The 26265-nt window shown below is 42.2% G+C and overlaps 1 protein-coding gene across 1 annotated transcript in view; it reads left to right on the top strand.

Moving 5' to 3' along the window:
• The window catches only part of mre11a (MRE11 homolog A, double strand break repair nuclease), an 86185-nt gene extending 70750 nt beyond the window's left edge, over positions 1–15435 (top strand). The window contains exons 11-19 of the mRNA XM_056271074.1: positions 2751–2854; positions 4879–5052; positions 5276–5335; positions 5457–5652; positions 10666–10749; positions 11923–11984; positions 13614–13681; positions 14503–14590; positions 14668–15435. Coding sequence (XP_056127049.1) covers positions 2751–2854; positions 4879–5052; positions 5276–5335; positions 5457–5652; positions 10666–10749; positions 11923–11984; positions 13614–13681; positions 14503–14590; positions 14668–14712 — 881 coding nt within the window. The 3' untranslated portion in view covers positions 14713–15435. The remainder of the gene's footprint in view (positions 1–2750; positions 2855–4878; positions 5053–5275; positions 5336–5456; positions 5653–10665; positions 10750–11922; positions 11985–13613; positions 13682–14502; positions 14591–14667) is intronic.
• The last annotated feature ends 10830 nt before the right edge of the window (positions 15436–26265 follow it).

The raw sequence follows: 26265 nt of genomic DNA, 5'->3' as shown, positions 1-26265 counted from the left end.
AATCTAGTTGTACAGTCAATCGCAAAGCTCTTTCCCGTTTTAGATGTGTTTTGTGTGTTTTTCACGGCATTAACGCTGAAAACAAATGCTGGCGCTCAGTCTTTTTGCCACTTGTGGGCATGACCGCATTCACTCCGGCCGACGGTGACGTCATGCGCATACCCTCTATACCGGTATGCGTCTACAGTTGAGATTTGCTCTTTATACGAAGTACACTGTTTAGTGTGTGTGTGGGTAAGGTTGGATATATTTGTAATAGTATATAGTAATAGGCAGTTAAAGTTAGTAAGTCGTAAGTTGTTGTTTTTTTGTAGTGTAGTGACAAAACTAGTTACTATTAGGTGATGTGTATCACTGACATGATTGAAATTTTGCATATTGAGGTTTAGGTGTTTCACAAAAAAAGGTCTCACTTTAGATTAGGGTCCAATTCTCACAATTTTAACTTACTATTTACTACGACTTTTGCCTCAATAAACTCCTAATCACGGCTTATTAATAGTTAGTAAGGTAGTTGTTAAATGGGTATTGTGTAGGATTAGGGATGTAGAATATGGTTGTGCAGAATAAGGCATTAGTATGTGCTTTATAAGTACTAATAAAAAGCCAAAATCCTAATAACACGCATGCTAATAAGCAACTAGTTAATGTTTAGAATTGGACCTTAGAATAAAGTGTTACCAAAAAAAAACATATACAGTATATATATATATATATATATATATATACAGTCATGGTCAGAATTGATGGCACCCCTGGTAAATATGATCAAAACTGGCTGTAAAAAATAAATCTGCATTGTTTATCCTTTTGATCTTTCATTAAAAATATTGGCAAAATTCGAACCTTTCATTGAAATAAAAGAATTGAAAGTGGGGGAGAAATCACATTATGAAATAAATGTTTTTCTCCAAAACACGTTGGCCACAATTATTGGCACCCTTTTATTAAATACTTTTTGCAATCTCCTTTTGCCAAGATAACAGCTCTGAGTTTTCTCCTATAATGCCTGATAAGTTTGGAGAACACCTGACAAGAGATCAGAGACCATTCCTCCATACAGAATCTCTCCAGATTCTTCAGATTCCCAGATCCATGTTGGTGCTTCTTCTCTTCAGTTCACTCCACTTATCAGGTCAGGGAACTGGGACGATCATGGCAGAAGCTTCATTTTGTGCTCCGTAACTAATTTTTGTGTTGATTTTGATGTTTGTTTTGGATTGCTGTCCTGATGGAAGATCCAACCACGGTTCATTATAAGATTTCTAGCAGAAGGCGTCAGGTTTTGATTTTTTTATCTTTTGATGATAGAATCCACAATGCCATGTATCTGAACAAGAAGTCCAGGACCTCCAGCAGAAAAATATGCCCACAACATTAAAGATCCAACGGTTTATTAAATTGTACACATAGGGTACTTTTTATCCTTGTGTGCACCAAACCCATCTAGCGTGTTTGCTGCCAAAAAGCAATTTTTTTAGTTTCAACTGACCACAGAAGCCTGTGCCGTTTGAAGATCCAGCCGTGTCTGACAACTGAATTTGCTGGAGTTTGTTTTTGGATGAGCGAGGAGGATTTTTCTTGAAAACCTCCCAAACAACATGTGGTGATGTAGGGGTTGTTTGATTTTTATTTTATAGGCTTTGTGACCCCAAAGACTCAACTAATCTCTGCAATTCTCCATCTGTGATCCTTGAAGAGTCTTTGGCCACTCAAACTTTCCTCCTCACCATCCATTAAGGCAATATAGACACACGTCCTCTTCTGCAGATTCCTAACATCTTTAGTTAATTGAAACTTCTTAATTATTGCCCTGATGATCAAAATGGGGATTTTCAATTCTTTAGCTATTTTCTTACAGCCACTTTCTATTTTGTGATGGTCAACAATCTTTTGATGCACATCAGAACTATATTCTTTGGTTTTACTCATTGTGATGGATGATTAAGGGAATTTGGCATTTGTGTTTCCTTATATTTAAACTCCTGTGAAACAAGAAGTCATGGCTGGACAATTTCATGTTCCTAGTCACCCTGGTGTGCTAAAAAAAAGGTAAATATTAATGGGAATACCCTTCAGAGATATTTTACTCGTAAAATATTCTAGGGGTGCCTATAATTGTCGCCAACGTGTTTTGGAGAAAAAAAAATATTTCATAATGTGATTTCCCCCCCACTTTCAATTATTTTACTTCAATGAAAGGTTAGAATTTTGCCAATTTTTTTATGAAAGATCAAAAGGATAAACAATGCAGATTTATTTTTTACAGCTAGTTTTGGTCATATTTGCCAAGGGTGCCATCAATTCTGACCATGACTGTATATATATACAGTATATATTGCATATATTGCCTAGCCTTAAGCTGATTAACTGAGAAGTGTAATACTAATTGAGAATGGCATAACACATAATTGTTAAGTGTTCAAGCCTAGTGTTCAAGCCAAAGCCAAGATATATACACTTCTGAGATAAATTTATAGTGCATTTTGTGTCCTTTTTGCCCCATTAATTGTAATTGCATGGAAAATTGCAACCTATACAAGAACATTTCTTAAACTGTTTGATGGAAGTCAGTCATATTGGTTTGGAACGACATTAGGGAGAGTAAATGATGACAGTTTCACTTTTTCTAGTGATGCTACTGGCCATCATTGCTCGTGGCTTAATCGAAAATCTTGTATGATTGCACATGCACAGGAAAAACATTTATTTAATATTTCAATTTGAATCATGCTGTGTGTGTTCTGCAGAAGAAGGTTTGGATTTTGGAGCACTCCTCTCTCGTCCCAATTCTGAGGTCTTACAGCTGAGAGTGGAAGATCTTGTGAAGGAATACTTCCAGACAGCTGAGAAGGTTTGTAGTTTGTCTGTGTGTGTTAAATCTTCAGTCGTCTCCTAACCTTCCACAGAATCGTCATGCTTAAGTAATAGAGCTCTTTTGAAAGGTTCTCATCACTTTCTTTGAAGCTCTTATTCAACTGGCTCTATTGCTTTATGACAAAGCCCCTTTCAAGGAAAGTCTATTTACTCAGCGGCCATATTTGCCATCACTTCCGGGCAGCTATTTCGGGCATCCAAGACCAGGTCTACTTACTTGAATGGGGGAATCCTGAAATCTTAAAAACTGTTTGCTAAACTCACATTTAAATTACATATTTCAAATCGGCAGCTAAATATGAAATTAACTGTCCCATAAATGTTCTTTCTTATGCTCACATTCCATTAAAAAAGGCTTATTTTTCAGGCTAGGCCAGCGCATGTGCAGTTTCTATAGCCACTGGAGCTTCTAACGGCAGCTGCAGTGATCCAATGACTTTACCAATGAGCAATTGGCTCTTTTATTTAGAAGGCAGGACTTATTTCGCCATATTGTGCATGGCACTTTCTCCCATTCATAAATAATATGAGTGCAAAATTCTTTGTTTATAATAAATGTGTTTAATAAAAGTATAGTTGTTTTTATTATTTGCAAGATATCATTGGTAAATCTTTAGAAGGATGAATAAGTTTCTCTTAGTTTGCATATGGTTAACAGTAGCTGTGTTTATATGGACGCTAACAATAATACGTTTTTTTAAATTGGACTAGTAGCAGTCCAGTTCGGAGGATAAAGGTTTTATATAACCATGTCATTAGAATTGGAAGTGGTGGTGTAAACCTTTGAAATTCCAATTGATAGGAAAATATTAGTCATTTAAACAATCGATCAGATTGACTTGTGTAGGTAAGACTTTTTTGCTCAGCCATAGTTACAGACCGTGAACTCACAACTGTCCCTTTTGTCCTCCTTTATCAAGCACCATAGCACGGCGTCCAAAGCGAATTTTTGTACCGCCAAAGTCTTATTCGACCGGTGAGTAATGTAGATGAACTGCTGCGCTTGTGACAGGGCGCATGTCTTAAGCTGATTAACTGATCTCTCTCTCTTCCTGTTGAACGAAGAGAGAGAGAGAGAGACCCAGAGAGAGAGAGAGACACCCAGAGAGAGACCCAGAGAGAGAGAGAGAGACCCAGAGAGAGAGAGAGAGACCCGGTCTCGCGCGCACTCTCCCTTCGGAGCAAGTCGGTTTCACCGTCTCAAAACTAAGCGCTGTCTTCCTCTCTCTCCCTCGCACATATTAATCAAAATAAACGACACGATGGTAAGGTCGGGAGACTAAAGTTTCATGTGGAGCATTCGGAGATTTGTTTTTCCTGAATAAGGCTACCGCTGGGTGTGAATTGTGCTAAAATACGTTGCCTTATCTTCTCTGAAAAGCGTTCCGCACATTCAGCTGACATAAACCACATTTTAAATAAACGAAAAAAACTATCCAGTGATGAAATGTTTTCTGTGATGACACATCTTGTGGGATGTCCCAACCGCCGGCACACGTCCGATAATGACACGTCCAATTCAACAACTGATCTTTCCAACACTGAACTCACGGGACGTTTAATCAGTGTATAACTAATCGGTAACACTTTACAATAAGGTTCCATTTATTACATAAATTACATAAAAAGTACAGTTTGCTTACTCAAGTGTAAGCTTTAAAACAAATAAAACCACTTGTTTTTTTTCCCCTGCATGACTACTTTTTTCCACACAGTGCTATCAGGAATCGATAAGAGAATCGTTAAAGAATCGGATCGATAAGCAGAATCGTTAGTGGCATTGATATTGATAAAATCTTATCAATTCCCATCCCTAGTAAACAATATGTTCAGAATCATCAATCAGAAGAGTAAAGAAAAAAATCTGTCTATGTAAATGTATCTACTTTGGTGAACACAGAATAATTACACTGCTCAATATGTTACCCTACCCCTATATCCTGAAACCAGCTGTTTCAATAATATTTCAGTGTGTAATGGTGTGTGTTTCTGTACATGTAGAATGTGCAGTTGTCTCTGTTGACGGAGCAAGGCATGGGAAAGGCAGTGCAGGAGTTTGTGGATAAGGAGGAGAGAGATGCTATTGAAGAACTCATAAACTACCAGCTGGAGAAAACCCAGCGCTTCCTCAGAGAACGACGGGTGGAAGCCACAGAGGAGAAGATTGATGAGGAGGTAAGAGGAAGAGCACCTCAGCTGAACAAGGCAATAAACCAATTTCACAATGATTGAAAGGTGGGTGTTTTAGTTCTTTACCAGCATATGTGCAGCCACTGTTGGTTTCTGAGAAAAAACCTCCATGACTCCCTTAGACAACATTGCCTGTACCACTTACCAAATGAAACTGGTGATTTTTAGATTTACATGGTCTGTCATGTTTATCTGCATGTGTCATTAGATTCGACAGTTTCGAGACTCAAAGAGAAACACGACAGAAGAGGATGAGGAAGTTCAAGAGGTCACTTGTTATCTCTTTTGCTCTCTATACATGTCATTCATTCATTTTCACGTTCATCACTCACTGGCATACATTCAAAGAAGTAAATTACCCCATCAATTTGCCATTCATTCTGTTTCAGGCTATAATCCGTGCAAAAGCTAATAGGGATCGCAGTGAAACTTTGAGAGGTGATGACCTCAACCTATCAGACGAGCCAGCTGACATTGCTATGGAGTCTGATGAAGAGTCCATATCTGCTCCTCCGATCCGTGGAAGGGGGCGCAGCTCCAGAGGACGAGGAGATCATAGTACTAGCAAAAGAGGAAGAGGGAGAGGTATCTACATAAACATATTCACAGAGACAGAAACAATTTCTTTACTAACTACAGGTGAAACTCGAAAAATTAGAATACCGTGCAAAAGTTCATTTATTTCAGTAATTCAACTTAAAAGGTGAAACTAATATATTATATAGACTCATTACATGCAAAGTGAGATATTTCAAGCCTTTATTTGTTATAATTTTGATGATTATGGCTTACAGCTTATGAAAACCTTTTCACAATATTCTAATTTTGAATTTGGGGTTTCGTAAGCTGTAAGCCATAATCATCCAAATTATAACAAATAAAGGCTTGAAATATCACACAAGCGTGGGCTTTTGCCATACAACATGAAGTCTGACGTATTGGACTTCGTTTATCGCATAGAATTTCAGTGACTTCTTTCCAGCGCATCCAGGACGCATTCACCCTCCCACGCACTTCATCAATGATACCACTATCACTTTGCTGGCACGATCCTAGGTACTTGAAACTGTTTGTCTTCGTCAGGGTCCTCATCATTGACCAGGATATTGCCATCAGAGTATTTAGTCTCCCGGTATTCTGGAGACACGGGGCGTGTCCGTCATGGAGATAATGAAAATATTTTAAGACTGTTACGAAAATTAATGTTGACAAATAAACATATGACATGAAAACATGAACATATGACTAGAAAAAATAACTGCTAGATTACCGTATTTTCCGCACTATAAGGCGCACCGGATTATAAGGCGCACCTTCAATGAATGACCTATTTTAGAACATTTTTCATATATAGGGCGCACCGGATTATAAGCCGCATAAGATACTGCAGTCAAACGTTTGACTGGGTTTGCGTTATGCATCCACTAGATGTGCTAAAGGGAATGTCAACAAAACAGTCAGATAAAGTCAAACTTTATTAAGCCTTCTGACAACTCCGTTCACTCCCATGGTAACGTTGTTCAAACGTTAAAGGAGAAGTCCGGTCAATTTTAATATTGAGCTAATTTTTTTGTAAATTTGGAGTGCTGTCAGTACAGATAACAACGACAAAAAACGGTGTTGCCTACACCGTGTTATCCTCTTTTTAAAATTTGCACCCTGTGACTTAAACGGGACAAGTTTTAAACCTGCTTTTAGCCTCTTAACAACCTTAATGTGTCATTACAAGTGCACAGCCATGTGAGGTTGTGACTACACACTACACAGCGCGCGTCTTACAAGCAGAGGAAGACGCGTGCTGTACATAGTAGTAGAAGAAGAATGTCAGTTCTCGCGCATGCGTCCTGGAAATCTCTTGAACTCTCGTCTCAGGCCCACAAGGAAGCAATGGAATAGTCGAATAAAGTCGTCATTTTTGTTTGTTTTTTCCGCACAAAAAGTATTCTCGTCGCTTGATAAACTTATAGTGGAGCCACTGTAGGCACATGAAATATTTAAACATTTTCTTTAATGACTTTCTGGGCCGTCAAGTATCATTCCCTTTGGCAGCCTATGTAGCAGTGATCCACCTCTCAGATTTAATAAAAAATATCTTCATTTGTGTTCCGAAGATGAACGAAGGTCTTACGGGGTTGGTACAGCATGGGGGTGAGTAATTAATGACTTAATTTTCATTTTTGGGTGAACTAACCCTTTAACTGCAGCGCTTTTGAAAAAGGAGGTGGGGGAGTGTGTCATGGGTGCAGGTTGATGTTTTAAGGTGCTGTACAGTTTCTTCCAGAATTTTACCATTCATTTCTTCGAAATCAAACATAGTAACATTCTGAGGATGTTGTCTGATCTGTCTTACCTCAGTGCCACAGAAGAAGGAAGCAAACTCCCTGCATTTGCTGTCTGTGAGCATTACACTGGGAATCTGGCTTGGGGGGTTTGATAGACTCTCTACAGTAGCAAAAAGAGTGTGCGTGTTATTTATGTTTCTGTTTATAATATTTGAGAAGAAAGTCTGTCTAGCTTTGCCTAGTTCCACATTGAAAGCATGAAGGAGGTCTTTATAGATGTTATAATGGACTACAAGTGTTGTCTTCTGCCACATGCGCTCAGCTTTTCTGCATTGTCTTTTCATATTTTGCACTGCTGTTGAGTTTCTCTAAGGTGCTTTTTGTCTGCCACTCTTCTTCCTGACTTTCACAGGAGCAATATCATCAATTACAATCTGTACTTTTGATTCTCAAGGAGAGAATCAACAGAGTCAGCAGATATGCTTGGTGTTAAAGATATGGCCTTCATAAATAGCACACTAGTGTTCTCATTTAAGCATCTCTTCTTGACAGACACAGATCTAGCTTCAATAGTAGGAGAGATCAATATATCAAAGAACATACAGAAATTATCAGACAGTGCTATGTCCTTAATAACAATCGATGAAATGTTTAGACCCTTACTGATAAGTAAATCTAGAGTGTGTCCACGATTGTGTGGGGGTCCGTGTACATGTTGAGTCAGATCAAAAGTATTTAAAACAGTTATGATTTTTTTTTGCAATATTGGTTTCTGCATCATCTATGTGAATATTAAAATCCCCAGCAATAACAAAACAGTCAAACTCTCAAACTCTGAGGAAATTGTTGACAACAGTTCTGTAAAGTCCTCAGCAAAGGCTGGAGAGTATTCTGGAGGCCTGTAAATAATGATAAGTAAAATGTGTGGAGCACCTTTTAACACAATGCCTAGATATTCAAAAGACGGATAGTTCCCAAATGAAACTTGCTTACATTGATAGACATCTTTAAATAGAGCAGCTAAACCCCACCTCTCCTACCTGCTCTGCAGACACTCAAAAAAGTAAAGTTAGGAGAGTAAAGTTTCATTGAGGACTGTTGCACTGCAGCTGTCTTCTAGCCATGTTTCATTTAGAAACACAAAATCCAGGTTGTTTGTGGTTAAGTCATTTACTAGAAGTGATTTATTTTTAAGTGATCGGATGTTTACAAGTGCTAACTTGACAGTATTAATTAATTTTTCCCCCACAGCAATCTTAGTTTGATATGTAACAGGCAGCAGATTAGATAGGTTTGCCGTACGGCTTGAGAAGACCTTAGACTTTCTATCATGTACTATAACAGAAATAGAGAAAGATACAGGAACACTGGGTTCCCGCTTGTTCTGTAAACATTTGAGAAAGTTACTTTTATCATAGCGGGGACCCGACACATCACTGAGAGTTGGTATCAGTTGTTTTTGATTGTCCTCGAGCAGATAGAGGAGGGTGTGGGCCCTGGTGTTGTGGCAGAGGCCTAAGAGCTCTCACAGGGGGAGGGCGAGCTGGGCCCGCAGGCTTTGGTGGTTGCCCCTTTTTGGTTGATATCTGGAGGCTTCCAGCAAAAGAGTGGGATAGTTTAGTTCCAGCATACACCAGTTCCTCCAATTTCTCAGAGAAGCTCAGAAGCGGGGAAGCTGGAGAGAGGAATAACATGTCTGGTGAGAGGGGCTGTTGCCCTGGTGTTACCGGAGGCTTTGATATGTTGTCCTGGTTTTCCTGGCTGTTTCCAGAATGTCATCCTTGGGTGCGGAAACTTCAAGCAGTTCTAATCCGTCACAGTCTGTCTGTGGTGAGCTCTGTGGGCAGGGCTCAGATGAGATTGTGTCCGTGAGCAGAGGTTGTTGTGGCTGCATGGTGTTATCATTGTCCTTGTGTGAAATGTCAACCACATGTCCATTCAGGTGCTTAAGTGAAGTCCTGTGTTAATTTACACTCTGTCCAGTTGGGTGTGTGACATTCAGGTTGAGTGGATTGGCACACACTGCTGAAGGATGATGGAGGGAGAAGTTAATGTTGTCCTTTAGCACTCTTGCACCAAGTTTGTTTGGGTGGAGGCCATCCAGAAGGAAGTACAAGCACGTCCGCACACACCAAGGCTTCTACATTCCATGGCCACATCTTCTCCATAGCCTGTTAGCCTTTCTGATGTACTGTGGATTTTGAACCATCCGTTAGTACAGCACTGTATTTTGAGCTGTATATAATGTTAATTATAGAGACATACAGTATCTTATTATCAAATACCAGCACATTTCCCATACAATTGTAATAGTCCAAACTGTATAGCAGAATCTATAAGAAAATTTATGGATGTGTACTAAGGGTTTCATACATCATACCTATGTCATAAACTTTGACTGTTATAAGGCAAATAGTTTGTCTTGAAGTTAGCTTAAACATTTAGTAGCCAAATTGGCTGGTCAGTTAAAGTTACCGCCATTCAGAACTTCTACTAGCCAAAACAAAAATATCTGAAGTAAACCCGATGATCAAAATCACTGCTTGAATTTTAATAGATTTATTATTAAATCTGTAACTTTAAATTTAAGATTCCATTAGTTAACTTGTTAGTTAATAAAAATACAATTCTTCATTGTTAGTTTATGTTAGATCAAATACAACATTTGATTTTAAAGTTTGTATTAGTAAATGTTGAAATGAACATTAACTAAGATCAATGTTCATATTAACTAATGTAGTTAACTAATGGTACCTTATTGTAAAGTGTTACCACTAAAGTGTAAATATGATTCTGAATCATTGAATGGCTTTCAGTTTTAGACTGCAGTTTTAGATCGCTTTCAGACTGTTCTTAGAAAACAGCATTTATTTCATTGTAATTTACACACAGCTCACTCCAAAAATAATGTTTAATGGTAAACACATTTTAGATAAGTGGACAGGCTGTCAATTCATAGTGATCAGCTGTTTCCTCACAAAAGTCAGCGTACTTAAATATATGTACTGAAGCCTCTCCTCCATTCAGTGCCTCCATGCCTCAGACATCTCACAGGTATCAACACCAGTACCCAGGGTGTACACTCATAGAATACAATGTGTTTGAATTTTAAAAATATGACTCTTCTCATCCAGTGTGCGACCCTCCTTAAACTTTGTTTTGCTAATGTTGGAAGCTCCTAGTTGGAGGACATAATTAATAAATTATAACCCACCAAATTGGCTAGTGAGCTGATGCGTATTAAGCCATTTGCATTTGACGGGTTGGGGGAATTCCTCTCAAACTCTGCCTGCAATGTCTATTTTAATGTGTCCAGGTGCTGCCTCAAAGTCAGGGCGGGGGGGACGTGGACAAAAAGGATCTCTCTCAAGTCCCCTAAAAACCAAGTCAATAATGGATGGTAAGATACAATCTCTTGATACACCTGACACTTAAACACACACAAGCAAGTGGTGTTGAAGTTCAAACCAATTCGCCTTTGGCTAAGCCCCGCCCCCCTTATATACTGTTGCTACGCCCGACAAACAAACTTCATCTGGGCTCTGGTATCAACATGGCTTATGCTGTGACAGCTCTTCCTGCTGAAATTTTATCAAACTTTTATAAAGCAGCAAATAAAGTGTCCGATAGAAGTAGGCAAAAGGGGCTGCAATATACGTTCGAAGGCTATATTCACGACATACAGGTGAAACACAAGGAACAAGGCATCCAAATAGAGGCAAAAGCATACCGGTCAGAGTCAAAAAATGAACCACCGCATATCCTACTAATCGAGACGGAGGCTGGGACTAACAATATCACGGAGCAACACTGTTCATGCAAAGCTGGGTAGGTCTCTATTCACTTCTATAATCGTTATTACAAAGCAAACGGACTACGCGAGTATAACGTTGTATTTATTAGCAGCGTGTGCTAGACGACACTTGTCAGGATTTGACTTCGGTTTTGGGAAGGGAAAAAAACGCACACTCCCCTCCAACCTCTCTGGGAAACGCGTATCTGTGTTACAAATGCCCCAGGCACAACGTTTAACCATATTTTTGATAAAACTACGACGGTAATAGCCTGCCGAGACCAAAAATATGAGACGCCTGTGTTAAAGTCAATGGAGCGCTGTGAAAAAGTGTTGGACCTCTGTGGGAGCTCGTTCTTGGCTGCGCTGTGATTGGTCAATCTACATTCTAGGGTGTGGCTTAGCCAAAGGCGAATTGCGCATTGGAGGGTGCAAGTAACTCTTTCTGCACTTCAGCTGGTGCACTTCAAATCACAAACATTGTTTATATGTCTATGTGGTGTTTTAAATATGCTTTAAGACAAACCATGTGCAAATTCATAAGTCAACATCATTGCTGAGTATTTTCTCCTTAAAACTGTAGTGAACCAAAGACAGTCTCAAAAACGCTGTTGTGGTTCCCATAACTCAAACTTGCAATCATTGGGTTTCTTTTATTCTCTGTTTCATTCCTGTGTTTGCTTGGAGGTTTATTTGAAATGGTGTGAAGGTGTCTGTTCGGTGTTCCCTTTAAATGGCAGCCTCAGGTGTTTTATTTGTTTTGTTCTGTCCTCTTTACAGCATTCCAGGCTTCAACCCAGAGGACCTCTCGTGGAAACACATCAAAGTTGGATGCCGAGGAGGTATACGCACAAATATCTGCATGTCTTTAACTGTTAAAGACTAAATGATAAATCTCTTAACCCTTTTATCAGGACACACAATGATGACAAAGAAATAGATCAACTTTTTTGACAAGTACAAAAACATGAAGTTGAACATTAGCAGTCTCTCTCACAAACAATATTTTGTGCCCTTACCCTCGTTTGTCCAGAGTGTATTCTCACAATTTCTGTTTGTGATTCAGTTTATTATTATTACTGTGCTTAACCCAGTCCAAATTAATTTCATTTTTTTAAGGTTCTAAAAGAAAAATATCAGTGAAGCTTTTAAGTCTATGACATTAAAGGTTGAGCCCACAGCAAATTGACCTCATTAAGCATGCAGCCACCGAGTGCATTACAATAATCTAGCCTTGATGTCAGCAAACTAACTTCTCTGCATTTTGTCATTGAGAGCATATGTCGTAATTTAGATATATTTTTATGATGGAAAAAATATGGTTTTACAGTTTGGTTACCAACATTCTTCGAAACATCTTTTTTGTTGTATTTTGCATTTATTTATTTATTTATTTATAAAGCACCTTTCAGACTACACAGTAACTCCAAATTGCTGTACATTACAAACAACATAAACAAAAAAGAATAAATAAAATTAAAAAGACAACAGGACAACAACCAATAAAACACCCATTAAAAACTTGTTCTGCAGAAAAAAGTCATACAGGTTTGGAACAACATGAACAACCATAAAACGACAGACTTTTAGTCCACCGCGACCTCATTCAGAAATAAATATGCAATAGAGGGTATGCGCATGACGTCAACGTCGGCCGGAGTGAATGCGGTCACGCCCACAAGTGGCAAAAAGACTGAGCGGCAGCATTTGTTTTCAGTCTGAATGCCGTGAAAAACACACAAAACGCATCTAAAACGGGAAAGAGCTTTGCGATTGACTGTACAACTAGATTTGACCAGAAATCTGAGGTACTGTATATTAGATTTAAATAAACACTGACAAAAAACTATACAAGTTTTAGGGCTGGACGATATGATGATATACAGTATAACATTAATGTAAGTGATCACTCGGATTTAGACCTATCTATATTGTATTTATATAAAACGTTTACAGGCAAATTTTCTTAATTTATTTCCCCGGCGTCGAAATCAGGCACATAAATGTCAGGAAACACGATTCCTGGCTGCATGTCAATATCCATGGATCACTGGATCTTTGATAAGTTGTAAGGAACACTATATCGAGTCCAACTTTTAGTTTACACTGATAATAGTTTGTTTTACTCGTGTTTTCGCAGTTTCCCCTATTAACTCCAGTCACGCAGCAGCTCTTTTGCCACTCAGTCCGGCTGAGGGGGGCGTGTTCCGGCGGGAAAGTGACGTTAATGCATTCCCTCTATTATAAATATTTTCATAAAATAGTTTTCTGCAATCATAACTGTGTTTGGAGAGTGTTGCTGTATATAGCTACAGGGACCTGTTTCTGTACAGAGATTTTTTACAAGAGAAAAGAGACTGCATATATCTTCATAGGATTCAGGTTGGGAAAGTGGTCTTGCTGTTCTGTGATATGTAATTTAATTTCATTTGAACTTTTTTTTATTCTTCTTTTTTTTTCTCTGTGATCAGATCACCATAGAGGACAGTGACTCAGATGATAATGTTTCATTTCTAAAAAGTTCCAGGACAAAACAAAAGTAAGTGGTTTACATATTTACATTTGCTTGTCTCTTTAGTCTTGCTCTACCAGGTCATTCAGGTTAACTGGCATGGACTTCTAATGGCTTCTAATGAAGGAGTTCTCCGATGTATCCAAATAAATAAATGTTTAATAATAAATGAGTTGGGCTGGACTCTCAGTCTCACTCTCTCATAGTCAAACCGTGGATGATCACATGATCAACAAGTGTTGCCCTAATCTCATCAGAGATGGCTCTCCTTCCTTCTCTTCTTTGCCCTCGTCCTCGTCTTCTTCCTCTTCCTCTTCTTCGTCCTCGTCTTCCTCGTCCTCTTCCTCTTCTTTCTCTTCCACTCCCTCCTACTCTTCTTGCTCTCTGTCCATTGTTGACATCCATTGTTCAAAACAGGTAATCTGACCTTTGACCAATTTATAGGCCTATACTGTAAAGCAGTGATTGGTTAGTGATCAGTTAAGCAATTAGTGTTTGCACATGTTAGGAGAGTGTGTGTGACCTGGTGAATAAGTGTAGCATTTTGATTGGCTGTGTTTGGAAAAGGAAAGCAAGTCACTTCCTGTTAGATTTTTGTGTTTTAGGTAGAGAATTGTGTGTAGTGTTTTGAAAAAAGTGTTTTATGCAATTGAAAACGGAGTCAAATGCTGAGAAATAGCTTATGGTTTGGGAGATTTGGTGTGTAGTTTTGCACTTTGAGTGAGAGGTTTCAAAAATCGTGTGACATGAAAAGATTTTGTGTGTAAGCAGTTGGAAAAAACTGTAACTGTTTTTAGAAAAGTAAGAAAACGTCTAACCCATATCTTCCCTCTTTGCTTAACCAATAGGCTGCCTTCATTAAGCTCCAGTAAGAGAGGTTCCCAGAGCCAGAGCCAGTCTTTTAAAGGAGTATGCTTTGATGATGACGACGATGAGGTAGTGTTAATGTGCAATGATTTTTGTGTTGGATTTGTTCACAAAATGATCTTTACGTTTTTTTTTTCTCCTCTCAGGATGAGTTTGATCCATTCAAGGGTTCAAGACGGCAGCGCAAATGAGGAAATACTTCCAGCTGCTTGTATAGTCCTAATTAACCCTCTTTTTTTTTTTTTTCTCAACGCTTCCACAGTTTTTGCAGAGATTCAAGTAAACTAGTTTGTTCAAGGTTTACATGCCTACCGTTGTTTTAAAAACGTTGTCAAATTTTAAATGTTGAACACTGCTGTCTTTTCTACTGGTCTATTATTATTGTCCCAAGGCTTTATTTGAGGACATGCATCAATGTGTGTTTATCAAAGCAAAAGTCTGTTTATGTCTGTTCCATGTCATAAAAACCATAAACATGTCATTCTTCTTATGTGTACATTAGGAAAATAATTCTTGCTACAGGGCAGAATATTCTTGTTTTTGCTGCCTACAATTCAGACAGGGGCAGTCATATTAATTTGTCGTTTTATCAGTTGTTTTATCTCAACAAATATATTTTACAGAAATTTACTGCTACAGCAATCAACCCAAAACTCATACAGTCTAAATGTCCACAGTCTGTATTTGGGTTAATATACACAAAAGTACTGCAAATATTGCAATAAATTGCAATGACACCTCCTCTGACTTTCAGATAAGGTTCATGTTTTTTATAATAACCTTGGGGGTAGACATATAATTAACAATGGGATGGGATCTAATCTAGTTTCAAACCCAAAGCTTAACAAGTGTTCTCTGTAGTATTTATATTTACCATTATTTTGACATCCATTAAATGTCTCTTTTATGGGTTAGAGTGTTTTTTTATTTATTAGTTTGTTAGTCCAGGAAAGAGACAATGTTTGTTTGTTCAGGGAACAAAGTCTCTAAATTATGATATCTAGATGACAAAGTCTTTATAAAATATCTATATCTAAAATCACTACATTTAAATTTCAAACTACTGTAAACTCTTCTGCTAATTTTAGCAAAAAATATTCAGGTAACCGGTTTCAGAATAGTTAACATTTTAAAAACCTAAGAAAAGTGTTTACTTTTTACTTTTAAGTACTGAAGTACACTTAGAAAACTATGGTGTAGAAACGATTCTCAAGAAGAAGATAGTTTGGTAACCAGACAGTTGATGGAAGCCTTTTTTTTTCTCCATTGTATTGTTTTTCCCACTATGGAAGTCAATGGGTGCCGTCATCTGTCTTGTTACCAACATTCTTCAAAATTTCATATTTTTGTGTTTAACAGAAGAAAGAAACTCGTACAGGTTTGGAAAAACTTGAGGGTCAGTAATGTAATGACAACATTTTTTGGGTAAACTATCCTTTTAACTTAAGTACAGTTTCCCAGTACTTTTTACACCTCTGTTCTGGTTAGGACATGATTTCCCTTCTGTTGATCCAAAGTGTGATTTCGCTTTCCAGCACTGGTTCTGCATCATTTCCTCCTCACTTTTAATAGTCTTAGACTCTGAAATTCCTAAACAGCATTTTTGTGTTACTTTTTATTTAGTGCATTTCAAGTTGTTTCAAATGATTTGTTTGAAATTGAATTACATTTTTCCAACAAAAAAATAATTAGTTTGGACTGATTTGTTGCAAGTGTTGTTGAATGAACTTAAATTCATTAAGTTGTTGAGGTTGCCATTGTGGTGAAGAGTGAATCCTGTGCTTAAAAAAACTTTTAAACCTTTTGTAAACCTTTTACAAACAGCCAAAACATTGGGCTGGAAGGTCAACTTATTGTCTATAACCACCCCCAAATATTTGTGAGTGTCGACAATTTCAATGTCCAAGCCTTTAATTATTGTCATCAGAGGACTGGGTGGAGACCTCCTATAATCAAGCACCATGTCCTTTTAGCAATTCAGTAAAACTGTAATAACAAAGACATTTCTCGAAACCATCACCCAAACATAAACCTTAAACATAAAACCAAATCTTCAAACTACATTCAGAAGAGTGAATCTTGTGCTGAGGTTATGGGCAGCTGTTGTGCATTTGGAGATGGGGTGTGGGACCATAGACCATACGCAGGCTTCTCTTCTGAAAAGAAAATATATTTCCTTATATATGAATGATCAATATATTAAATGGTTTAACAGTATATTTGAAAATATACTAAATAGTGTTAATATATTACAATATAGTGAATAATACATTAGGAATTGCCGCTTTTCATATATTGAAAAATATGTGACAATATATTTACTAATATATCATAATGTATATAATTTTATATTCAGTAATATACTTCATAATATATAGATGTATATGTAAACAGATATGGTACTGCATCTGTAATATATTTACTAGTGCAGCATATACACACATATATAGAGAAATGTATAATGTAATAAATTCCTACAGTTTATAATTAATAACATTATAAATGTTTCATGTTAGTTAACTCAAGCACACCTACTTGTACTAAAATGTTTAGCTAAGAGACTGTGCTGAGGAGTACACAGCCATAACTTTTAAAATATAGTCATTATAGTCTTAATGTATTTAGGCCAATCGTCAAGCGAAGCACAGGCTCTCCTCTTCAGCACAATGACCCCAACAACTCACACATGCCAGAAAACATTTTTAATTCCAAAATAATAGACCATTAAACACTAACAGATCTCCCCCTATATTAATATTGAACAAAACACATTACAGTTTTTTTCAATCGCTAACAAGCGCTTACCCATACTTCAGATACTTTTTCTAGACTCTTAACACAGACTCACACCTACAAAACACAATTGGCCAAATGGATAATTTTCTTCTCAAAAGCACATTTTGTGAAATATATACTAACTCTTCATTTCAAAATAGAACACATCTTTCTCTGCACACACTAACTTTACCAAAACACTGGAAATCTGTCTCAAAATGAAATTATTCTGTCAAAGAATAACACTTGTTTTCACTTCACAAGGTACATGCAGTCAATCAAAGTACACCAGATTTCAAAATACTGGCTATTGTTGACATTACAAAAACTGCATAGACTAAGATGTTTCAGTTTTACAGGTATTTGCATGCAAAACATGCAATCCACCGTTTTTACACTAAATTTCTTGGTTGGGAACTGTATGTCCACATGTACAGTAATGTTCACATTCAAAAGCATTCCAGTAAAAAGCAAATCATTTTTCACCTCTCACTGCATCTCTCACCGCTCCTGCATCTCTCACTGCTCCTGCACCTCTCACTGCATCTCTCACCGCTCCTGCATCTCTCACTGCTCCTGCACCTCTCACTGCTCCTGCATCTCTCACTGAATCTCTCACTGCTCCTGCATCTCTCACTGCATCTCTCACTGCACCTCTCACTGCATCTCTCACTGCATCTCTCACTGCACCTCTCACTGCATCTCTCACTGCACCTCTCACTGCACCTCTCACTGCATCTCACTGCATCTCTCACTGCATCTCTCACTGCACCTCTCACTGCATCTCTCACTGCACCTCTCACTGCATCTCTCACTGCACCTCTCACTGCATCTCTCACTGCATCTCTCACTGCATCTCTCACTGCACCTCTCACTGCATCTCTCACTGCATCTCTCACTGCACCTCTTACTGCTCCTGCACCTCTCACTGCACCTCTCACTGCTCCTGCATCTCTCACTGCATCTCTCACTGCACCTCTCACTGCACCTCTCACTGCATCTCTCACTGCACCTCTTACTGCTCCTGCACCTCTCACTGCACCTCTCACTGCTCCTGCACCTCTTACTGCTCCTGCACCTCTCACTGCTCCTGCACCTCTCACTGCTCCTGCATCTCTCACTTAATCTCTCACTGCATCTCTCACTGCTCCTGCATCTCTCACTGCATCTCTCACTGCACCTCTTACTGCTCCTGCACCTCTTACTGCTCCTGCACCTCTCACTGCTCCTGCACCTCTCACTGCTCCTGCACCTCTCACTGCTCCTGCATCTCTCACTGCTCCTGCATCTCTCACTTAATCTCTCACTGCTCCTGCATCTCTCACTGCTCCTGCACCTCTCACTGCATCTCTCACTGCTCCTGCACCTCTCACTGCATATCTCACTGCTCCTGCATCTCTCACTGCTCCTGCATCTCTCACTGCACCTCTCACTGCATCTCTCACTGCTCCTGCACCTCTCACTGCTCCTGCATCTCTCACTACTCCTGCATCTCTCACTACTCCTGCATCTCTCACTACTCCTGCATCTCTCACTACTCCTGCATCTCTCACTGCATCTCTCACTTAATCTCTCACTGCTCCTGCATCTCTCACTGCATCTCTCATTGCTCCTGCATCTCTCACTGCATCTCTCACTGCACCTCTCACTGCATCTCTCACTGCTCCTGCACCTCTCACTACTCCTGCATCTCTCACTGCTCCTGCACCTCTCACTGCATCTCTCACTGCATCCAGGGCCGGCGATTGCTATAGGCGAACTAGGGCGATTGCCTAGGGCGGCAAATGTGTTAGGGGCGCAGGCGCCCTCTAGTGTCGCCCTTTGCCTACTTCCCATTAATCATAGAATTAGAATGACAAGCGAAATAAAACATTTTTATTAAACATGATCATCATAAGGCGCCCCTCAGCCACACGTTTAATTACTTGTCAACTTGATTATTAGATTGAATTGATGATTATTGTCGATCATTTCCTAATGGGGGGAGGGGGGAGTTGCGTTGCGTTACGTTACGTTAGGTTAGGCTAGGCAAGTGCTGGCGCGTTGATTGAAAATGAAGCGGTCAAAACCCTCGTGCACAGGGAAGAAAAGGAGAAAGGAACAAGATAAAAAGAAAGCCCAGTATAGAGGTAAGTCTTCTCATCTCAGCCATTAAGGTGTCAAACGAAATAAATTTACTTAGTATTGTGCAAAGGCATGTACTGGCCATCGGGACTACCGGGAGATTCCCGGTGGGCCGACGTGCTTTTTGGGCCGATACATCTCGAATACTTTTATATATTTATTTATTTTTTTGTCTGAACGGCCCATAAAACTCGTACAGCGGCGGCTCGTTCGTTTTGTTTTGTTTAATTGGTGGCGCTGGGTTATAACTAGCTTTCAAGTATAGAAATGTGTACAAAACTTATTAGGCTATGAAAGTTTCCTTTATTTTTATTATTGCATTTGTTTTACAATATATGGCCATTAGTAATAGCCATATATTGTAAAACAAATGCAATAATAAAAATAAAGGAATAGATCTTAGGAATAGCCTAGAAAAGGAATAGCCTATTACTGTCATGGGATTAATATTATAACTATTATTATGCAGTAGTGTAATGTAGACAGACACTAACAAAATAATAATAATAACCTGTAGTGACCCACAAGGAAGTCTTAAAGAGACATTCACCAAGGGACTGTACCTTTAAGGAAGGGGGGGTTAGACGATGACGAGTTCCGGTTTTTGACGTTGTGTTTATGTTTTGATATCACTCGCTGTACTTGTGATAGAAATATTGAAGTGGATAGTAAAGTTGACTCGACGCATCTCCGTCTCTTGTCTCCTCACTTACTGCACTCCACATTGGTGACCCCTGACGCGAGTTGAACACGGCTGAATTATGTCACACAACGATGGTGGTGAAAACGCTGCGGCCGCGGTGCCGGCCGCTGCTAGCGGCGCGGCTAATGTCGGCGCTATCTACGCAGCCACCATCAAGTTACCGGACTTTTGGCAGCACAATCCACGGCCGTGGTTTCAGCACATCGAGGCACAGTTCCAGCTGAGAGGAATAACACAGGACGTTACAAAGTATTTCCACGTGGTAGCGGCCTTAGATGCCTCGACGACGGCCAGGGCTATGGCGCTGTTAGAGGCTGTTAGAGCTGACGGCAAGTACGACGCACTTAAAACGTTCCTGTTGAGCCTCTTTGAACTGTCAGAACTGGAGAAGGCAGACTGCCTGCTGTCCCTGAACGGCCTTGGCGACAGCAAGCCATCCGAGTTAATGGAGAGGATGCTGGCGGTGCTGGGCGCGGCGGATCCCTCGTTCCTTTTCGCCCACATATTCCTGCGGCAGCTTCCAGCACCCGTGCGCACCGCACTGGCTAGTTCCCCCCTCCCTTCCTCCAGAGACTACCGAGCACTGGCTGTGGAGGCAGACAGGATATTCCTCGCCAACCGACAGCAGTTTGTCCATGCACTGCTGCCCACCCAGCGCACGTCTGTTCCACCCTCGGAGGACGACCCAGACACTGCAGCTGCTGTGACGGCCCGCCGACAGCGTGAGGACAGGTGGTGTTATTACCATTCCAGGTTTGGGGCAAAAGCCAAGCAGTGTCGTCAGCCTTGCAGTTTCGGAGCCCAGGGAAAAGCCAGGGCCGGCGCTCATTAGCAGCTATGGGCGCTGGCCGTGACTGCAAGCTGTTATTCATCACTGACACCTTGTCCGGCCGGCGGCTGCTGGTCGATTCTGGGGCTCAGCGCAGCATCCTGCCGGCGCAGCCTGTGGACACCATGGCTGGCGGGCACGGCCCCCCGATGGACGCCGCTAACGGCACACCCATTCGTACCTATGGCACGAGGCATGTGGAAGTGTGTTTCGGCGGACGGCGTTTCGGCTGGGACTTCGTCATGGCTGCTGTGTCTACGTCGCTCCTGGGGGCGGATTTTCTCTGCGCTTATAGACTGTTGGTGGATGTTACAAACTGCCGCCTGATCGACGCCCTCTCTTTTGCTTCGTACCCCTGCACGCTGGGAGGGGCAGGAGCGCTTTGTCTGTCGAACACACTGGCCAACGGGGACCTGTATCAACGCCTACTTGCTGAGTTCCCTGACATTCACCACACCCACGTTTTCATCGGCGGTGGCTAAGCATGGCGTGGAGCACTACATCACCACTGTGGGCCCCCCAGTCTACGCACGAGGCCGGAGCCTCGACTCTGCCAAGCTCGCTATCGCCAGGGAGGAGTTCACCACCATGGAGCACCTCGGCATCGTGCGCCGCTCCAACAGCCCGTGGGCGTCCCCCCTGCACATGGTGACCAAGGCTGATGGCGGATGGCGTCCCTGTGGAGATTTCCGTCGCCTGAACGACGCCACCACACCCGACCGGTACCCAGTGCCGCACATCCAGGACTTTTCCGCCCACCTAGCCGGTGCCACCATTTTCTCAAAGGTGGACCTGGTGCGCGGTTACCACCAGGTGCCTGTCCACCCGCAGGATGTCCCCAAAACAGCAGTCATCACACCCTTTGGCCTTTTTGAATTCCTACGGATGCCTTTCGGCCTCAAGGGGGCAGCGCAGACGTTTCAGCGTCTCATGGACTCGGTGCTGCGAGATATGCCGTTCATGTTTGTTTACTTGGACGACATTCTCGTGGCCAGCGCGTCCGCAGACAACCACCGGACGCATCTCCGGCAGTTGTTCGGCCGGCTCAGTGAGCATGGCCTCATCATCAACCCGGCCAAGTGCGAGTTTGTCCGGTCATCCATCACTTTCCTCGGCCACCATGTCACCCCACAGGGGGCAGTTCCCCTCCCTGCCAAGGTGGAGGCCGTCGCCAGTTTTCCACGCCCACGCACTGTGAAGTCCCTGCAGGAGTTCCTGGGCATGGTGAACTTCTACAACCGTTTCCTCCCCCGTGCGGCCCAGCTCATGCGTCCATTGTACTACGCTTTGCGGGGTAGGAGACCGGCGGACGTGTTGGCTTGGTCCCCAGAGATGGCTGATGCGTTTGATGCTGCCAAAACTGCGCTGGCCAACGCTGCTCTGCTGGCGCACCCGTCTCCGACCGCCCCAGTTGCTCTTACTACGGACGCCTCTGATTACGCCGTGGGGGCTGTGTGTGAGCAGTGGGTGAGCGGAGCCTGGCAGCCGCTGGCCTTTTTCAGCAGGAAGCTCCGGGACAATGAGAGGAAGTACAGCGCCTTCGACAGGGAGCTCCTGGGTCTTTTCCTTGCCACCCATCATTTCCGTTTCCTGTTGGAGGGTCGGCGGTTCACGGCTTTCGTTGACCACAAGTCGCTGACGTTTGCTATGGCCAAGTCTACGGAGCCATGGTCTGGTCGACAGCAGCGTCAGCTCTCGGCCATCTCCGAGTTTACCACTGACATTCAGCACGTGGCTGGCAAGGACAATTTCGCCGCCGACTGCCTCTCCCGGGCGGTCGCTGGTTCCGTCCACTTGGGCCTCGACTATGCGGCTATGGCTGCGGATCAAATGGCGGACTCTGAGGTGCAAGCCTACAGGACGGCCCCCACGGCGCTGCTCATGGAAGATGTGATGTTTGACACGGCCAACGCTACACTCCTCTGCGACGTCTCCACTGGCCAACCTTGCCCCATGGTACCTGCTGGCTGGAGGCATAAAGTTTTTAATGCCATCCATGGTCTTTCCCACCCGGGGGTGAAGGCCTCTACCAAGCTGGTGGGGGCCAAGTTCGTCTGGCCGGGACTGCGGAGGGACATCAGGGCCTGGGCTGCGGCCTGTGTGGCGTGCCAGCGCGCAAAGGTGACTCGTCATACCAAGGCTCCTTTGGCACCCTTCAAAGTGCCAGAGAGACGTTTTGATCATGTGAATGTGGACCTGGTGGGCCCACTTCCCCCCTCCCGTGGTTACACCTACCTCCTCACCATGGTGGACAGGACCACCAGGTGGCCAGAAGTAGTTCCCCTGTCCTCCACTACATCAGCGGAAGTGGCCCGGGCATTCATTATGGCTTGGGTGGCCCGTTTTGGCACACCGTCCGACCTCTCCTCGGACCGGGGTCCGCAGTTCACATCGGAGCTTTGGTCTGCGGTCGCCGGGGTCCTTGGGGTGAAGGTCCACCGTACCACAGCCTATAACCCACAGAGCAACGGATTGTGCGAGCGGTTTTATCGTGACATGAAGGCCACGCTCAGGGCCAGCCTTACGGGCAGCGACTGGGCTGACCGCCTCCCATGGGTTATGCTTGGCCTTCGCTCCGCCCCCAAGGAAGATCTTCAAGCCTCATCGGCCGAGCTGGTGTATGGCCAGCCTCTGCGTGTTCCGGGGGAGTTTCTTCCAGATGCCACGGCCCCGTGGTCAGTTGCCTCACATCGGGCTGCGTCTCGGGACATTGCAGATGCTTTTGTTCCTATTCCAACGTCTCACCATGGCCTTCCCCGGTCCTATGTGCCCAAGGATTTACCATCAGCCAAGTATGTCTTCATCCGCCATGATGGCCATCGGACACCGCTGCAGCCCCCATACGATGGGCCCTTCCGTGTCCTGGTGGGGGGGTCTAAGAACTTTGTGGTGGATATGGGGGGCAGGCCTGAGCGGGTGGCTATTGACCGTCTCAAGCCTGCTCATGTGGATATTGGCGAACCGCTTCAGCTGGCCCTGCCCCCACGGCGAGGGCGCCCACCTGCGGCAACCTCGACCCCTGCCCCTGCCCCGCCCCTTGCCCTTGGCCCCTCTACTGTTAAGCGCAGCCGCTATGGCCGCCCAGTCCCAGTCCAGGGGGAGGGGGCGCAAAACTCAATCTCGCCTAGGGCAACCAAAGGGCTAGACTGGCATGCCAGACCTACATCAAGATGCTCCATTGACATGCCTCAATCCGAGGGGCGGGATAAACGGTTACCTTTCAAAATCCCTCTGTACGCAATAGGATAACGCTACAACCAACCAGAGCAACGAACGGTTGTGGATGAGTGAGTCCCATGCGTTTTTCCACCAGCGGAGCTAATTGATATATTAAACTTTTGCCGTATCAGGACGGCAAAAATCCGAACACATCTTCCTTTTTTAAGAATGACTTAAGTGACGTTCTCTTAACTCCAAGTCCTCTGCCAAAGCCGATTCGAAAGACCGCTGCATCTTCATTGTTTTCAAGTAGCAGGGAAATCACCTATGGAAATCACGCGGAACGTCATGAACTGTGCCGTCATTGTGTTAACCCTTGTGTTATGTTGTGGGTCAATTTGACCCGTTTCGATTTTCTAGTTGTTGGAAATACTGGTTAACCTTTGTTTTTTTTCTTGATATTTTGTGACTTTTCTCATTTATCATGATGAACATGCATGCAAAGTTTCAACATGCTGATGTGTTTCGACATATACCAACAAAATTACTATTACGTTTGTGATGTTCGCGGGTCAATCTGACCCTCATAGGCAGCCATTCAAAAGCAACTGTACAGACACAAAATAAAAACATTTATTTTCTGTATGTAAGGGCACTTCAACTCCAGTTCTAACGTGCAAGTGTATCTAAAAGTGATCTAACCCTAACCAAACACAGTTGAAAAAGCTAAAATCACAGTGTTTAGAAATATTTGCAAATTACAGATGAAAATCTTTGTCAGACACAGATGGTAAAATAAGCTCTTATTTCAATATTCAAGATATCTAAAATACCTAGCTTTTTACCAAAACTTTTATGTAGGATTTTCAAAGGCAGCTTCACAGAGCCAAAAAATTAATAAAAAACATATTATTTGATGTATGTTTTTGTTATGTTTGGTTTCTCACTTCCCTGTGAGTGAATAATGAAACTAGGGAACTAGGTCTTAGGGAAAGTTAACTTAGGAAAATTAAAAATTTTCATTATACAGCAAAATTTTATTGTTCAGTTACGATGTTCAAAGCATAAAATGTAAAAAAAAAAAAAAAAAAAGTAAAAAAAATTTATAGGCTATGCAAAAAAGTCAGTATACTGTTTATTTTCCAATTTTGTCAAAAATTGGTTTTAAAAACATTTTTATAAATCATATTTTCAGATATAATGTTTTTGTAATGTTTGACAAATGTTGATATTAAAAGTTTACAGTTTGTATCTAAATCTTTGTTGTTTTTCATAGTGTGATTTTTGAGGAATTGTATTAAATCCAATTGGGGTCAATTTGACCCGATCCATAAAGGGTGTACACAGAATTCGAACAGTGCACAAGGGTTAAGCCCGCCCGCCGACTCTATAAACAATGTGATTGGCCCGACCAGTTTTTGTTTTTTTCCTGTTTTTCCTGCATCTCTCACTGCTCCTGCATCTCTCACTGCACCTCTCACTGCTCCTGCATCTCTCACTGCACCTCTCACTGCACCTCTCACTGCTCCTGCATCTCTCACTGCTCCTGCATCTCTCACTGCTCCTGCATCTCTCACTGCATCTCTCACTGCACCTGCACCTCTCACTGCATCTCTCACTGCTCCTGCATCTCTCACTGCATCTCTCACTGCATCTCTCACTGCTCCTGCATCTCTCACTGCATCTCTCACTGCTCCTGCATCTCTCACTGCTCCTGCATCTCTCACTGCTCCTGCATCTCTCACTGCATCTCTCACTGCTCCTGCATCTCTCACTGCATGTCTCACTGCTCCTGCATCTCTCACTGCTCCTGCATCTCTCACTGCATGTCTCACTGCTCCTGCATCTCTCACTGCTCCTGCATCTCTCTGCATCTCTCACTGCATGTCTCACTGCTCCTGCATCTCTCACTGCATCTCTCACTGCTCCTGCATCTCTCACTGCGTGTCTCACTGCTCCTGCATCTCTCACTGCATCTCTCACTGGGCCCCTTGCTCTTACTCTTCCTCGTCCAGACATTACAGTGTTTTTCTTTTTCTTTTTCCAAAAACATCACTCCTCAAAGTCCTCCTTTTACTGTATAAGTGTCAATGTAAAAGAAAAAAAATAACCCTTGCCACTGAGTCTAAGCCAGACTGGAAACAGCTGTGGTTG

This window comes from Rhinichthys klamathensis, unplaced genomic scaffold, assembly GCF_029890125.1.
Source record: "Rhinichthys klamathensis goyatoka isolate OS25496 unplaced genomic scaffold, OSU_Roscu_1.1 h1tg000014l_1, whole genome shotgun sequence".
NCBI lineage: Eukaryota > Metazoa > Chordata > Actinopteri > Cypriniformes > Leuciscidae > Rhinichthys > Rhinichthys klamathensis.
The sequence above is the reverse complement of the archived record's forward strand: the minus strand, read 5'-3'. Positions and strand labels throughout refer to the sequence as shown.